At 49.5% G+C, this 16,443-nt stretch overlaps 1 protein-coding gene and 1 long non-coding RNA gene across 4 annotated transcripts in view; one reads left to right on the top strand and one right to left on the bottom strand.

The window, feature by feature from the left end:
- The first annotated feature begins 7,948 nt into the window (after nt 1–7,948).
- Nucleotides 7,949–16,443, top strand: part of LOC101006208 (SNW domain-containing protein 1-like) — a 33,306-nt gene continuing 24,811 nt past the window's right edge. The window contains exon 1 of the mRNA XM_031668979.1: nt 7,949–9,637. Within this exon, the coding sequence (XP_031524839.1) occupies nt 9,506–9,637 (132 nt within the window). The 5' untranslated portion in view covers nt 7,949–9,505. The remainder of the gene's footprint in view (nt 9,638–16,443) is intronic.
- On the bottom strand, nt 13,210–14,554 carry LOC103881553. Of its 3 annotated transcripts, XR_004185014.1 has the most exons (3): nt 14,390–14,554; nt 13,571–13,695; nt 13,210–13,299 (listed from the first exon to the last, which is right to left on the bottom strand). It is a non-coding gene; the product is annotated as an uncharacterized LOC103881553 (long non-coding RNA). The 3 variants fall into 3 exon arrangements; XR_004185013.1 differs by lacking the exon at nt 14,390–14,554 and having other exon boundaries at nt 13,566–14,000; XR_643035.4 differs by lacking the exon at nt 14,390–14,554 and having other exon boundaries at nt 13,571–13,980.

A 16,443-nucleotide genomic window follows, 5' to 3' on the forward strand; every position in this document is an offset into this window, starting at 1 on the left:
CCCCTTTCTTGAGTTTAAAAAAGAAAGAGAAAGAGAGGAGAGAAAGAAAGAAAGTTTGTTTGAGGGTTTTTCCTTTTTTCAATTTCACATACCGGTTTGCCTTTACAAAAAAAAAAAAAAATAAGATTAGTCTCAAAGTATAGCTGCAAGTTGGACCGACCGCACAGGTCTCCTGGGTCATTCGACTCGGAGCGGCGGGGTTTCAGCCGGGCCGCGTCCGGGAGAAGCAGCGGAGACCCCAGCAGGCGGGCGCCGTCCGACAGATTTACCGTCTGCGTCGGCCCCCGGGGAGCCGCTCCCCCGCTCCCGCAGCACTTGTTCTGGGCGCGGACTCCAAACGGAGGCCGCCGGCCCCAGGGGAGGAGTGAGCCCGCCCCAGCAGCGCCACCCAAAGGACCCGGGGCAGGGTTCGGGGCCATCCGCGGCCGGGCGCGCCCCCCACCCGGAAAGCGGCGACGGCCCCAAGTTGGGCTGCGGAGTGGGAGGCGCGCCGAGCCCCAGGCAGACAATACGGGAGAAGGGTGATGCGCAGAGAGGAGGGGTCCGCAAAGCTGAGGTCCCCGCGCCGCCCGGCTACCCATCCGTCCCGCCTGCCCCGGAAGCCCCGCGCAGCTCCGGGGCCCGCCCCACCTAGCAGCCGCAGGGGACGGGCCGCGCTCCGCACCCCCACCCCTCCTCAAATCACAAAACTTCCCCCAACTCCGCCAACTAAGTTGCGCTCTCACAGTGACGCTCCCGGGGCTCCCGCGCCGGCCGAGACAGCTCCTCACCTTCGCCGCACAGAAAAACAATAGGCGGCCGCTCCCCCAGCAGCGGCGGCGGTGGCTAAACAGGCGGCGACCGAGGCGAGCAACTGGCACGGCAGTCTCGGCGGAGCCCAAGCGCTTCACTGCAGCTGCTCCGGCTCCGCGCCGGCCCTGCACACAGCCCCGCCTGCACACCAGCTACAGGCTGCCCGGGGGTGGGCGGGGCACGCAGGAGGGCGGTAACGCCTGCGAGTCCTCCCGTGAGTACACGCGGAGCAAGGGCTGCGAGCTAGGATTGCACGGCAGAGCTGCCCATCCCGCTCCACGAGACCAATAGTAAGGCACCTGGGCGGGGCACTCAGGTTGCCAAGGGGAGATGAGGTTGACCGCGGCTGCTGCTTTGTGGCAAAGTGATCAGAGTGCAAAGTGGCTGGCAGAGGCTGCTCTGAGATGCCCACCCACGATCTCCTCCGCCTGCCTCAAGAAACCGCCCTTTCTCTGTGTGCCCGGTGGTTTACCTGAGCTGCAGCACTTAACCACACATCGTGAAATGATTTACTCCTCTATTTCCCCCCAGCTTCAACTCAAGTGAGGTTTAATCTTCTGTGTATTGCACAATACAGGACAGTCTAAGGTGGGTATTAAATGTAATTATTAAACAAGTGTTGGATGGATGCAGCGCTATATCGGAATCACAATTATGACAGTGCATTCCGTAATGAACTTTTGGCTACTCGATCACCACAAAGTCATTCCGTGTTCGAGTACCGTGACCTCAGAAATCATCTGGTTGCTGAGGAAACAAATGTGGTCCGATGATGTAGCAGTGGCCGAGGAGAATATATTAGTTGATACACAAAGATACTTCTTTTTCAAATGGTTAAGTCTTTAGTCCGCATTAGGAGGGAAATGCCTATCATCAAACCATTGTTTTCATTAATATTAGGTATTTCTTAGGTCAAATAAAAGTGGCAAAAAACAAGTGTACTTCAAGAAAAATGTTAAGTAAAAATTGAGACATTTTATATGCAGTTCAAGAACGTGCAAAACTAGTTGACAGTGATTGAAGTAAGAACAGTGGTTAGGTAGCAGGGTATGATTATTGACTGGGAAGGAAGAGGAGGGAACCCTCTGGGTGCTGGTTCTGTATTTTGACCTGGGTGATGGATAACAAAAGTATATACATGAATAAAAAATACATCCAGTGCACTTAAGATTAGTGCACTTTACACATTTTAAACATGTATTTTTAATGTCAATTTTTTAAAATCTAGTATGGGATATGCCCCCACCCCACCCCCAAAAATAATGCAAAGATGCAAATAACTGTCATTTGGGAAACACTGATCCAGGCAGGCTCACTAGCAGTGACCAAACACCTGAGAAAGGGTATTGTGAATACCTGATGTGTGTACCAGGAACTTCCATTGCTGAATAGCTCCAAATCTCATCTCAGAAATGCTCCTAAGCTAATGTTGACCTCCGGTGAATACATATATTCTCTTCTTTTTTTTTTTCCCTTTTGCTTTTTTTTTTGGAGGCAGAGTTTCACTTGTTGCCCAGGCTGGAGTGCAATTGTCCGATATCAGCTCACTGCAACCTCCACCTCCCAGGTTCAAGCGATTCTCCTGCCTCAGCTGCCCGAGTAGCTGGAATTACAAGCACACGCCACCATGCCCGGCTAATTTATTGTATTTTTAGTAGAGATGGGGTTTCACCATGTTGACTAGGCTGGTCTTGAACTCCTGACTTCAGGTGATCCACCTGCCTCGGCCTCCCAAAGTGCTAGGATTACACAGGTGAGCCATTGCGCCTGACTCTATTTTCTTAATCAACCCGCACAGAATGGCATTGTTGTTGTTGCTGTTGTTGTTGAGACATAGTCTCGCTCTGTCACCCAGGCTAGAGTGCAGTGGCGCGATCTCGGCTCACTGTAACCTCCGCCTCATGGGTTCAAGCAATTCTCCTGCCTCAGCCTCCTGAGTAGCTGGGATTACGGGTGCCCACCACCATGCCCAGCTAATTTTTGTATTTTTAGTAGAGATGGGGTTTCACCAGCTTCAGCCTCCCAAAGTGCTGGGGTTACAGGCATGAGCCCCTGTGCCCAGCCAAGAATGGCTTTAAAAAAAAAAAAAAAAAAAGGTCAAGCATGCCCAGTTCTTCGTGTGAAATTATTTCTGTATTATCTCATCATGCTGCTCACCCTCTTCCACTGTTCTCTAATCTGTCCTTGTTGATATTTAAAAGCTGGCACAAGGCCGGGCGCAGCGGCTCACACCTGTAATCCCAGCACTTTAGGAGGCTGAGGAGGATAAATCACTCGAGTCCAGGAGTTCAAGACCAGCCTGGGCTACAGGGGAAATCCCGTCTGTACTAAAAGATACAAAAATTAGCCAAGCATGGTAGCCCAAATCCCAGCTACTTGGGAGGCTAAAGTAGAAGGATCACTTGAGCCAGTGAGGCAGAGGTTGCAGTGAGCCAAATCAGCAGGGCAGTTGCAGAGTAGTACGCAAGATCCTCAACCCAGAGACTCCCTAGGCCCCACTTGCCCCAGCTCATGAGAGCCTGGTTCTGAGGTCTGCCAGGACTGGGGCTCAGCGCTGCCCATGGAAACAGTCGTGCCAGGGAAGAATATCATAACCACATATTTGTAGTCACCTCTCTCCTCCCTTCTGGAAAGGGAGGTTCCCTGGTTTGTGGGCTCTTTGCCTCCTGGACATTATTGTGTAGTGAAGGAAGAAAGGTTGAGCTGCAGAGTTGGAGAAACTAAGAGAGGCCAAACTGCTCCATTTGAGGAAAGATCAGGGATCCCAGGAGGGGAGGAGGGGCACCCCTCAGAACAGGGCTTCCAGGTGGTCAAGAAGGGAGGAGCGGGATACAGAAAATCAGAGCATGGTTTGAGTTTTGGAATAACCAGAGAGGGGATTTGGACAGCTATGGAGACTGAACAGGGAGAAATGTTAGAGATTTACGGAGATGAATGTGTAGATGCGATCTGTGGCAGAAAACACCTTCTTTATATCCTAAAAACCACCATGATGATTCCTTGTGATACACAATTCAGTGCTTTTGCAGAGGGATTGGTACCTTTTTAAAATGATAATAATGCATTGGCTTGGATCCATCTGTGTTAGTAGACAGACATCTTGAGCAGGTTTTATCAGTGTTCCATTAGCTAAATATTAGGTTTTCTATTTTGTGGCTTGCCTTAAACCACTTTGGAGGCCCTTCCATACTGGAAGCCACCTCAGAAATCACCTCTTTGGCCTGCAGCTCCATGTCCCCAAACTCTGGGCTTTCCTAAATGAGTGGCCTCATTCAGAAGATAATACAGCATCCCTCATCCGAAAATCCAAAATCTGAAATGCTTCAAAATCCAAAACTGTTTGAGCGCCGATATGATGTTTGAAGGCCAGGTTCAAAGGAAATGCTCATTGGAGCATTTTGGATTTCAGATTTTCGAATTCCAAAATCTGTAAAAAAATCTGAAATCTGAAATACTTCTGTAATTCAACCTGTAATAGACATTGGGTCCTGACCTTCCAGCTGAGGCAGCAAGCAGTCAACAGAGGCTCACCATGCACCCCTCCTGCCCCTCACCCTCCCACAGGCTTGTGCATCACCCCCCCCCCCCCGCCAGCCTCTCTTGCACCCACTGGGAAGGGGACACGATGCTTCTGCCCTGCCTTCTTGGATCTTGGGCCACTGTGAAAACTGCAGGATTCCAGTCAGGGAAAGTGCTACAGGTAGAAGTACTCAATACTCTCCATAGAGCAGATTCCAGCAATGGCACAGCAGCCCCAGGAAGTGTGCTGACACACCCAGCTAATTTTTAAAACTTTTTGTAGAGATGTGAATTCACTATGCTACCCAGACTGGTCTTGAACTCCTGACTTCAAGTAATTCTCCCACCTTGGCTTGCCAAAGTGCTGGGATTACGGCATGAACTAGTGCTCCTGGCCGAGAGTTTACTTTTGATTGCTAGTGGTGTTCTTGGTATCTTTTCATATTTGAGGCTTTGGGGCTAATGGTGAAGTATTATACTCACCATCTGAGGTTTACAGGACTTTTGTTTTAATATTAAACAGATGGAACTGTTTAGGTCTGCATCTTTGCAGCTATACAAAATGTGAGTCTGCTTTATAGCCATTGAAAAGCAAGAAGTAATATAGTAAAATTTTGCCTGGCTAGAGGCTTCGGAAGGCTGGAGTATTTTGGCTTAATTCTATTAACTTGGAAGATGAAGGTGAAAAAAATTCAAAACTTAAATTTCCTGTTGAATGCAATTTGAAAAGATAACCAAAGATTCCAGTTTTCTTCTCCAGTAATTTTGGACATTCTGATCTACTTGGTGTTTTATTACAGAACTCCTAGTATGCCTGAGTCTTACATTGTGAAGATCCTTTTCTAAAATTTACATGTAAGAGGATATAAATGATATTGGATGAGATCAGGCTGGATGAGAACCAATACCTGTAAATATACGTTTTAGATTAAATCTCTGATTGCCACTCATTTTCTTATTTAACTCAAAAATAAAACACATTGGATGGAGGGTAGGAGTAGGAAGGAGATATACGTCTTTTAATTGCATGTCATTTTTTCATATCGAGACAGAACATATAGTATCCCTGGCTTTGGACCTACAGAAGGAAATACATTTTACTACCGGCTATATCCCAGAGGTTCTTGAACACCTGGAGGGATTACCGCAGCACAGATTGTTAAGCCCTAGTCCAGAGTTTCTGATTCATCAGGTCCAGGGTGGGGCCTGAGAATTTGCATTTATAAGAAGTTCCCAGGTGCTTCTAGAGCTGCTGGTCCAGAGACTACATGTTTGAAAACCACCCTTATATACTAACTGTAAATTGCAGAACTCTAGAAAAAAGCTTAGTTTGGTCTGGGATAAGAAGCACACAGGTTATGGAGCAAATCATGAAAGATTCAACCCTTGATCCCAGCCTAGTTGGAATTCAGGTTACAAGCAATACATGGTGACATAACACAATTCTTGGTTTTCATGATTGCAAGTCATAGCCAGGTATTGAGTGAGAAATTCAGTTTCATTCACAGGGCTTAGAGAGGCCAGGTGATTCTAGAAAAACAGGATTTAGTCATTAACCTCATGAGAGTAGGAGTTACTTATGTCCTTTTTCTCTCCCGCATCACTTAGCATTCAGCCTTACTTTACAAGCAGCTTGTATTTATTTTAAACTGATAAAGGGCTTTGAGTGCTTATTAAATGGAAAGCATTGTGTATTTATTTAATGATTTATTTGGAGACTGAGTCTTATTCTGTTGCTCAGGCTGAAATGCAGTGACACAATTTGGCTCACTGCAACCTCCACCTCCCTGGTTCGAGCGATTCCCCTGCCTCAGCCTCCCAAGTGACTGGGATTACAGGTGTCTGCCACCATGCCCAGCTAGATTTTTGTGTATTTTTAGTAGAGACAGGGTTTCATGATGTTGGCCAGCTGGTCTTGAACTCCTGAGCTCAGGTGATCCACCCGCCTCAGCCTCCCAAAGTGCTGGGATTACAGGCAATAACCATCATGCCTGGCTTGGTTTTTATCCCAAAGGCTCAGGTTCATGCAATACAAATCCTTACATGTGAGAAAACTCAGCTGCAGACAGCACTGTACTACACCCAGCATGCTGCCAGGCAGTTTGAAGGTGGGAATCTGAGCACCCCATCATCCTTCAACTTGACACTTTGACAGGCCTTTAGGGGAAGTCCTTTGGGCCCCATCTCAACCTCTCTCATTCCAGAAGAGGCCGAGGATCTGACCAGCCGCCTGCAGTATTTCCGACGGCATGTGGGAGAGTTGGAGAGGGAGCAGAAGAAGGCAAATAGGGTGAGTCAACCACCTAACCATGTCGTGGCAGCCCGGCTTTCCAGATGGAGGAGTGAGCCTAAAGGTCCCTTCTGCAGGAAGGCATGTCCCACCCAGAAGGCAGCATGGGCCATTTCTCACTGCTTTTGTGTGTGGTCATTAGAGGCAGTTGGCTGCTGTGGGTGAGTTGGAGGGCACTGAGGGGAGCAAGTATTGGACACAGAGCTTGGAGGCCAAATGCTTGCCCTGCCCTTACCTGACTGTGGCATTGACCAAGTCCTAGGTGGGGGTTACGATACTTGTACCATAAAGATACAGAAGATTATCTTTAATATGTTACCATTTGTGTAGACAGTGGGAACACATGTGTGTGTGTGTGTGTGTGTGTTAGTGTGTGTGTGTGTACTATGAAACTATACATAAAACATGTCTGCAAGGATTGGTAAAAAACTCAGGAGAGGCCGGGTGCGGTGGCTTAAGCCTGTAATCCCAGCACTTTGGGAGGCCGAGACGGGCGGATCACAAGGTCAGGAGATCGAGACCATCCTGGCTAACAGTGAAACCCGTCTCTACTAAAAAATACCAAAAAAAAACTAGCCGGGCAGGGTGGCGGGCCTGTAGTCCCGGCTACCGGGAGGCTGAAGAGGCAGGAGAATGGCCGAGAACCGGGAGGCGGAGCTTGCAGTGAGCTGAGATCCAGCCACAGCACTCAGCCTGGGTGACAGAAGCGGTGTCTCAAAAAAAAAACTCAGGAGAGAGGTATGCAGTGGCTGGGAGATATTTCCCTTCTGTATTTTTTGCCTGAGTTTTTGGGCTATACTAAATGTACTCTTCAAAAAGTGAACACAGATTATTCTGCCTCTATCTGTGCTTTACCCCCAGCTGTTAAAGGTGGAAAGCATCCAGGTTCTTGGCATCTTGAACAAAGAATTGGACAAAACACACAAAGCAAGGAAGGAATGAGGGGATTTATTGAAAATGAAAGCACACTCCACAGTGTGGGAGCGCGCCGGAGCACAGAGGCTCAAGGACCCCGTTACAAAATTTTGGAGGGTTTAATGAACCCCCTAGAGGATTCCATTGGTTACTTCAGGTACGCCCTATGTAACTGGAGAGGATGAAGTAAAGTTACAAAGTCATTTACGCATACGCCCTATGGAGAGGATATTTCCTGTTATAGCTGAAGTGTGAACTGGCCTTATGTTCCCTGCCTCCAGACCCTATTTTCCTGCCTCACAGTGAGAACAGGGACATGGACAATCAGATATACCTGGATGTTTAGATCCCAGCTCTGTCTGAGTGATCTTGGGCAAGCACTTAACCTCTAATACCCCATGTTTTTCATCACAATGAAATTTGATAATAGTAACTGTCTCCTATGGTGGTTGTGAGGATTAAATGGGGTTGTTAGCATGATGCCTGCTGAAGCACTCAATAAAGGTTCAAACAGGGGTAGTCATAATGGTAAGAACGATAGCAATATTCTCTGATCTCTCTGGGCCTCTGCTAGCCAGCTATAAATTCGATCTCTTTCTGTGTCCCTTCCACCCTTACTGAGTTCTTTGAGAAACAAATGAGACCACGGGCTTGGAAATGCCTTAAAAATATGTCAGGCATGATTGAGAGTGATGAAGTGTTGCTGTGGAATAGTCACTGTAGCTGTCTTCCTGGTCGGCCAGTTGCTCCTCTGCCTGCTGTATCCTGACTTCACCTTTCTGTATTTGCAGGACAACAACCAGTTAAGCAGAGACAGAGATGCCCTCAGGCTGCAGGTGGACAAGAACACCTAGGATGGGGGAAGGTGGAAAGGGAGGTCTGGGGCCCTTAGCGTGGGTAGCGTGGGCGAGGTGGGAGGGGTGCAGAACCACAAGCTGAAGGAGCAGCTGACTGAAAATGAAGGAGACAGTAACCCCTGCCCCATCAAAGAAGGGCTGGGAGGCAGGCACCAGCCTCTGGGGAAGGGAGGTGCGAGGCCAGAGACAGCTCCAGCCTGGAGGTGACCCCAGCTCCCTCCAGGGCAGTGCTGTGACTGTTTCTTGCTTCCTGCCCTCTGAATTTTAGTGGTGGGTAGCCCTGGGCTCCTCCCAGGTCTGGACATCATTATCCCAGTTAGAGGCATGGAGTTCCAAAATCACAGGGAAAGAGACAGTGGTATAAGAGGTTACTTAGATTGAAACTGAATTCCAGCCACAGCTCCACTGCTCACCATTGAACTACCTTGCATCTCCAAGTCTTGGTTTCTTTAACTTCAAAATGAAGTTAGCATTTTCCTTGCAGAGGTGCTGAGGATTAAATGAGATAATACATGGAAACATTTGGCATGTAGTGCACTTAGCAGATGGTGTTTGGCTCCCTCTGCTTTTCCACCAGTCTGTGGCCTACAGTTTAAATGGTAGGAAAAAGGGTGTGAGATTTGAGGCTGGGGAAGGAGGCAAGACAATGGATGCAGTCACTTAGGCCTGGAGCAAGGGGCCAGGAGCCTGGGCAGGCAACAGCCCCACAGTGCCCTCGCTACCCTACTTATGGGCCCAGAATCTAGAAGCCAGCCACCGGCTTCAGGTGGAGTTGAAGAGCCAAGAGGCTCAGACTCTGCAGTGGCAGCCAGACCAGTACCTGGGTCACCTGCAGCAGTATGTGGCTGCCTATCAGCAGCTGACCTCTGACAAGGAGGTGCTGCACAGACGGTTACTGCTGCAGACCCAGCTCGTGGACCAGCTGCAGCAACAGGAAGCTCAGGGCAAAACAGTAGCTGAGATGGTCTGCCAAGAGTTTCAGGAGACCCAGATGAGGGAGTTACTGAGGGCTGGGCCCTGAGGGGGACAACCTGGCAATCTCCGTGCCTTCTCACCCTCTTTCCTGGCCCCTTAGGAGCACCTGGAAGCTACCAGCCAGCAGAACCAGCAGCTACAGGCCCAGTTGAGCCTCATGGCTCTCCCTGGGGAAGATACAGGAGACCACTCAGAGGAAGAGGAGAGAGCCCCAGGAGGAAGCGGGGACTGCTGGCAGTGTAGGAGTGAGGAAGAGACCTTTAGAACAGCTGGTCATTATGCTTACCAGGTGTCTGCACTAAGTTCAACATTGATATGGTGATCTCCCAGAAGCAGGGGGGCCACCAGGTTGCCTGAGGATGGGTAGACTGGCCCAGATCAGAAAGGGAGCAGGTCAGAACTCCCGCACTGATGGCCAGTGGGACTGTGCCTGGGCAACACACTGAGACCTTGGCTCTTAAAAAAAAAAAAAATGAATGAAAATAAAGAACAGCTGCTCATTACCCTCTGGGAAGGGGCTGGCCCATAGTTACACAGTGAGGGTGGGGACAGGGGTGGGCCACAGTACCTCCCTTTTGGGTTGTCTGAGGACCCCTCTGAACACCCCCACCCCCCACAGGAGATGGACTGGGCAGGGAGGAGGAGGAGGAGAGGGATGAAGAGGAGGAGGGGGGAACGAAAAGGGAAAGAGGAAGGGGGGAGGAGAAAGGGAGAAGGAGAAGGGGGGAAGGAAGAGGAGGAGCAGCCGCATCGGCCCATGCTGAGCATCCGGGAGGACCTGGAGAGCTGGGCAGCCATGGTGAGCCTGACTCCAGCTGCCCCACCTTTGCTGCCTTCCACTGTGGTCCCTTCCAGACCCCCTTATGCTCTTGGTTTCCTGCCTTCTGGTTTCTCTGGAACCTCATGCCTTCCCTGGGAGCCAGTAGTCACACATCATTTCACCTGTGACCCACAGGTGCACCCTCTGAGGCCCCAAAGGAAGGGCTCCTCTCCTGGTCCCTGCCCCATTTGTCCTGTGTATGCCCCTACAAGAATGCGCACATGTTGCCTGCAGGTGGCCTTTTTAAACTCGGCTTTAGCCAGTGCCAAGGAAGGGCAGCAGACACAGCCACATGGGCAGCTGAAGGAGTAAAGGGTGCTCTGCCAGTGCGTGACTCACTTGGTGACCTCAGCCCAGATGGAACCAGAGGTGGCAGCCCTTACCCCAAAGACTGGGGGCAATTCTGCGTGTGGCGAGAACAACCAGGTTTCACCATGTTGGCCAGACTGGTCGTGAACTCCTGACCTCAAGTGATTCACTCTCCTCAGCCTCCCAAAGTGCTGGGGTTACAGGCCTGAGCCACCACGCGCATTCCAATGAAGACCTTTTTAAAATTTGCAGTTCAGATTCTGGAAAATTTGAGCTACAAATTATAACAGTTGATGCTTCACATGAATGTTGTCAGATTCATCTTTTGTAACGATATTTCGTTTTATTTAATGTCATTCCACCTTCCTATAGGGTATGGTCAGTGTGGATTTGCTGGTGGAGAGAAGATCATTTATAATGTTTATGACCAAGCCTGGAGAGGTGGTAAAGATATGGCCCAGAGTATTTATGGGTCCAGTAAAAATCTAGACAAGGACATGTTTGGTGATGACCTAGAAGCCAGAATAAAGACCAACAGATATCAAGCCATATAACTCCGTTTCAGTGTTTACACCAGTGAAAACAAAGTAGTTCATACTCTTCTCTCTTGTTTCCTAGATTTGTTCCCGACAAGTTTTCTGGTTCAGACCACAGGCAGAGAGGCCAAAAGGATGAGAAGGACCAGTTCAGTTTGAGGAAGATTCTTTTGGTTTGGACAAGTTTTTGGAAGCCAGACAGCTTGGTGGCTCTCAAAGACCCTCAGCAGCAGCCCCAAGAACATGAGCATGAGAGGCAGAAGAGGAGGAGGAGTAGACACACATCTCTTCAAAGCAAATGAACTGTAATTATCCATAACCTGATGATACCAAGTGCTATGGGGGCAACACTTTGTGAGTGGTGAGGATACAAACCAGATCTGGATGCTACTTTCTATTGTGGAGAAGTTGGGGAATTAGGGGAGAGGGAGTGGGGATAGAAAATTCTACTTTGAATTATTTGGTTTTTTAAAGAGTAGGCTTTTATTTGTGCTCCTCCCACCTTTCAGCATTCCTAGAACATGCTGGGCCACATCCACAATCCGACCGCTGCCTTCTGTGTGACCACGTGGTTCAGCGTTAATATTTTGTGTAAGAACAGCTGCTTATGAGTCAAGTAAGCCCCAACTGCAGTGAGGTGGAGGATGTTCACATGTTGGAACTGTCCTGCCAAATAATGTGGCCCCTGTTAGCTGTGTTTTTAATTTGGAGTGGAGAAAAGCTCTTGCTTTGTTTCAAATGGCTGCTAGACAAAATTCTGGTTATGTTTCCTTTATGTAATAGAGGCTGGCGCTGGTCTCAAAAATCTTCCTGCTTCATCAGATGTTGCAAAACTTTAGGCCTTTGAGCTTGAACCTGGGCTGAAAAAATAAGCACTGTAAGGAAGGGAAAGGCAATGTCTGCAAAAACATTCAATCTGAAAATCACCTTTTTGAAGTCAGTAAAAGAACTCAGGCAGTTTTATTTTCACCTTGTTATTTTAGTTGTTTTCTCCTCAAATTCCCTTTACCATCTTTGTTGTTCTTATGACTCCCTCACCCTCCATTAAAAATTGCAAATTGGGCGAGTCACAGTGGCTCAGTCCTACAACCCCAGCACTTTGGGAGGATGAAGCAAGAGGACAGCTTGAGGCCAGGGGTTCAAGACTAACCTGCAGCACAGAAAGGCCCAGTCACAATGAAGACAAATAAATGAAAAAATAAAGTAGTAAATCAATCTGACCCAAGATCACATAATCAGTGGGAAAGATGAGATTTCAGCTCCAGCTCACCTGACTGGAAAAGTGCGCTGCTAGGTCCTCTGTGTTCTACATATCTTGCTAACCATTAGGGGTCTTCTTGTACTTCTCCTTTAAAACTGGGAACTCGGCTGAGTACAGAAAGGCATAGAAAGCAACATATTGCACAATCATTAGCAGAATGAAAAGGCAAAGATTAAGAACTATGTGACTGCAAGTTAGGCTGTAATCCTAGAAGTGGACATCTCAGCACAGACAAACCTGAAAGGGAGGAGAATCAGTGGGGCCCAAGAAGACAATCCAGTCTCTGCATTGAATAATTCCCTTAGACATACCAAAAAGGGCTATGGCGGGGGGACACCCAAGATGGCCGAATAGGAACAGCTCCAGCCTCCAGCTCCCAGCGTGAGCGACACAGAAGACGGGTGATTTCTGCATTTTCAACTGAGGTACCGGGTTCATCTCCCTGGGGCCTGTCGGACAGTCGATGCCGGTCTGGGGGTGCAGCCCAACCAGCGAGAGCTGAAGCAGGGCGAGGCATCACCTCACCTGGGAAGTGTAAGGGGGAAGGGAATTCCTTTTCCTAGCCAAGTGAAATTGAGACACACAACACCTGGAAGATGGGGTAACTCCCACCCTAATACTGCGCTTTACCAAGGGTCTTAGCAAATGGCACACCAGGAGATTATATCCCACACCTGGCCCGGAGGGTACCCAGTTATCCTCCAATTCCTCACCATGTAAGCCTATCTCAGTCATGCCCCGGACTGCATTGAAGCCAGTCTGCCTTGAAGAAGCTCTCCCAGAATGCCCTTTTCCCCGAGGTAGGGTCATGATTCGCCAAATGTTTAGCGTGTGTTAGCAAGACTGGTGTCGGAGCAGGCATCAAACCTTACATCCCATATGTCACACCTCACCATAGACCTGGGTGCCAAATAGCCTGAAGAGTCTGAACTCACGTTGGCAGTTAGCAAAGTGCTCCTACGGCTGCATCTGCAGTTAACATAGCATCCCTATGGCCACTGCCTCCCTGGATCTCCACAGCCATCCTAGGAGAAAGGCAGAACATCATCATTTGATAGAAGGGATACTGAAGCTTTGGGAGGAAAGGGGACTTGCCTAAAGCCCCAGGATGAAGCAGCAAATCTGGACTCTCATAGACAGCCTAGAGCTGCCGGCATTCCCTTAAGATCTGTGCCCTTGGGCCTGGCTTAATTTTTTCCTCTCCAAAGAGCCATCTGTAGGGCCAGAGGCTGGCAAAGCCTGACTCATCACTGGATGCCAGTTCCTTTGCCTGACTTTCAGTGATTCCTACCTTACCCTGGGGTTTTGTGTTTCTTGTCTCAACACTGTTATTTCTCATTCCTCCACAAGTTGAACTGCTCACTCCAGCCACTTGAAGCATGCTCTTCTTGACACAGTTAACTCTAGGCACATGGCTGGTGCTAAAAAGAAAAAAAGAGTGTTATGTCAATTTCATTGATTAACAAAAGTGATGGCTCCACTACAAAGTAAAGGTGATACTGCCTGGGCCTCTGAGTTCAACAGGCTTTTAGACAAATGACTCCGAGCTAAAACATGAGCATGCATACATACACATCTGTCTTGGTGTAATGAGATAATCTGGGTATCGGGTGTTATCCTTGAGCATTTTCCTGCCTCATTAATGCATGTGTAGCTAGCACAATAATAATAATAGCTATTAATGCCTAAAGCTGAGGGCTTTCCTGAGCCAGGCAGTGGCTTTAAAAACTTTAAAAGTTAAAGCTGACGACTTTCCTCAGCCAGATAGGGGCTTTAAAACCTTTAAAGTTTTCACATGGGCTCTCATTGAATAATTTCTGTTTTTCAAACCAAGAAACTGAGACTTACTATCACATTTGGGATTAAGTTTAAAAAAAAAAGAAGAAAAGAAAGAAACTTTGGCTTAAACCTGTCAAGTATTTCAAAGCCAGCAAGTGGCTAAATCGGAACTTGAACCCAGGCAGTCTAGCCCTGGGATCCTGTGCCCTTACCCAGTATCCAGTGTCAGCTACACAAAACTCATGAGTATATGTTTTCAACTATAGTTTAAGTGGGTGACATATTTTTCACTATATTTTATGTAGGTGACTTTCAGTTTGGGGGTATTCTACTTACACAATCTATTGAGCTGTGGATATTAACTGAGAACAAACAGAAACTAATGAACTCTGAAAAACATAAAACATGAGCAACATGATGTCACTGCAAACATGATGTTACTGCAAAAGACAAAACAGCACATAGCCTTCTTGTGACTGTATTTTGCTGACAGTCCACGAGCTAATACTCAGCCTGAACTCAGCAGTGCTGTTCCCTTGGGAGACACACACAAACACACGGATACACACACACACACACACACACACACACACACACACACACACACACGAGTTGGTGGTTTTGTGCCTCCCCAACAAAACACACACACATTGGCCATTGTGCCGCCGGGAGCCTCCAGTCTGCCAGTGTGTGGAACGGACCAGATGGGTCCAGTAGTCTTGGGTCAAGGCGAGCAGAGGGCAGCCCGAAGCGCGCCCATGCTCTGGACTCCTGCACCCGCGGAAATGGGTGCTCACGGGGAGCGCGGGAGTGAGGGGTGAGGGGTCAAGGGTGAGGGGTGAGAGAGAGGGGTACGGGGTGGAGGCAGCCCCTTCCCAGGCGGCAGCGGGGGCGGTGGTGCTGTTGCCCTTTTAAGCTGCCGCTTCACAGGAGCCGCGCCTCCTGTGGGTGGAGTCGGTTACAAGGGGAGCAGCCGCCCAGGGGACACCCCACAGCTCCCGGCAGAGGCCTCGGTGTCCTTTGCGGTTTTCCTGCCGTGCTCCGACTGGAGTCAAGGCAGCGGGAACAGGCGGAGCCTCGAGAGCGCCGCCGAGCGGCCCCACCGGGTGGTCGCGGCCATAACAGCGGCTCCTCACCGGCTCACCTTCCACGCCCCTGCCGCCGGAGATGAGGGTAAGATGTCCGTGTCTGTGTGCCCGTGTCCGTGTCAGCGCCCAGCGGCGGCCCCAAGGGGCAGGGCGAGGGTGGAGAGGAGGCTCTGGAAGTACCCGGACAAAGGGGAGCCTACCCGGGAGAGGCCCCGGTTCCCGGGCGGGGCGAATGCGCCCCTTTCTCCTGTAACTGGCCCGCCCCGATCGCCGGGACTGTCAGAGGCTTCAGTGGGAGGAGGCGGAGGGCGGGTCTCTCTGTCTCATTGCGGGGGGCTGGCTTGGGGGTGCTGGCACCTCTCGCCCTCCTCCCGGAGCCCCGAGCTGGGAGCCCGCGTCGCCCGCAGCCCTTTCGGGGACCGTGATCGCCCTCAGTCAGCCGGCCTGCTCCCCAGAACCGCGACGGGGTGTGGCAGGGCGGCTCCAGCTGTTGTTTGAGCCCAGGCGGGGAAGGAGAAAGGCCTTTAAGATTTTCGGGTTTTTGACAGGGCGCAGTGGCTCTTTCCTGTAATCTTAGCACTTTGGGAGGCTGAAGGGGGGGTGGATCACCTGAGGTCAGGAGTTCTAGACCAGCCTGGCCAACATGGTAAAACCCTGTCTCTACTAAAAATATAAAAGTTAGCTGGGCATGGTGGCAGGCCCTTATTGAGATGGAGCCTCACTCTGTCGCCCAGGCTGGAGTGCAGTGGGGCGATCTCGGCTTACTGCAGCGTCCTTCTCTTGACAATCCATGGGTTCAAGCGATTCTCCTGCCTCAGCCTCCCGAGTAGCTGGGATTGCAGACGCCCGCCACCATGCCTGGCTAACTTTTGTGTTGTTTACTTTCACCATGTTGGCCAGGCTGGTCTCGAACTCCTGACGTCAAATGACCCACCTCTGCCTCCCAAAGTTGTGTGATTACAGACCTAAGCCACCTCACGCGGACCCAAGCCCTTAAGTGTAAAGGCTTCATTCTTCAGTCAGGTTTTCCTTGTTCCTGCATGTTCAGCCAATCGTTTTTAAGTTTGTGTTTAAGGAGAAACTAACAATGAACTGTGCTCTTCCTGTGGCATAAGGATGGGGAGGTGCTGGCCAGTGAGCTTTCCAGATTTTGAACTAAAAGGAAGAGCAGAATCTGTTATAAGATTTTGCTGCATTGAGTTATATTTAAAAACATTCTGTCTTTTCTCTCTGGTTTTGAAACTGATAGTAAGACACCTTCAAGATAGGCTTCCTATTAGCGGAGTGATCCTTACCAACTAT

The sequence above is a fragment of the Papio anubis genome, chromosome 7 (assembly GCF_008728515.1).
Source record: "Papio anubis isolate 15944 chromosome 7, Panubis1.0, whole genome shotgun sequence".
In the NCBI taxonomy this organism is placed as follows: Eukaryota; Metazoa; Chordata; class Mammalia; order Primates; family Cercopithecidae; genus Papio; species Papio anubis.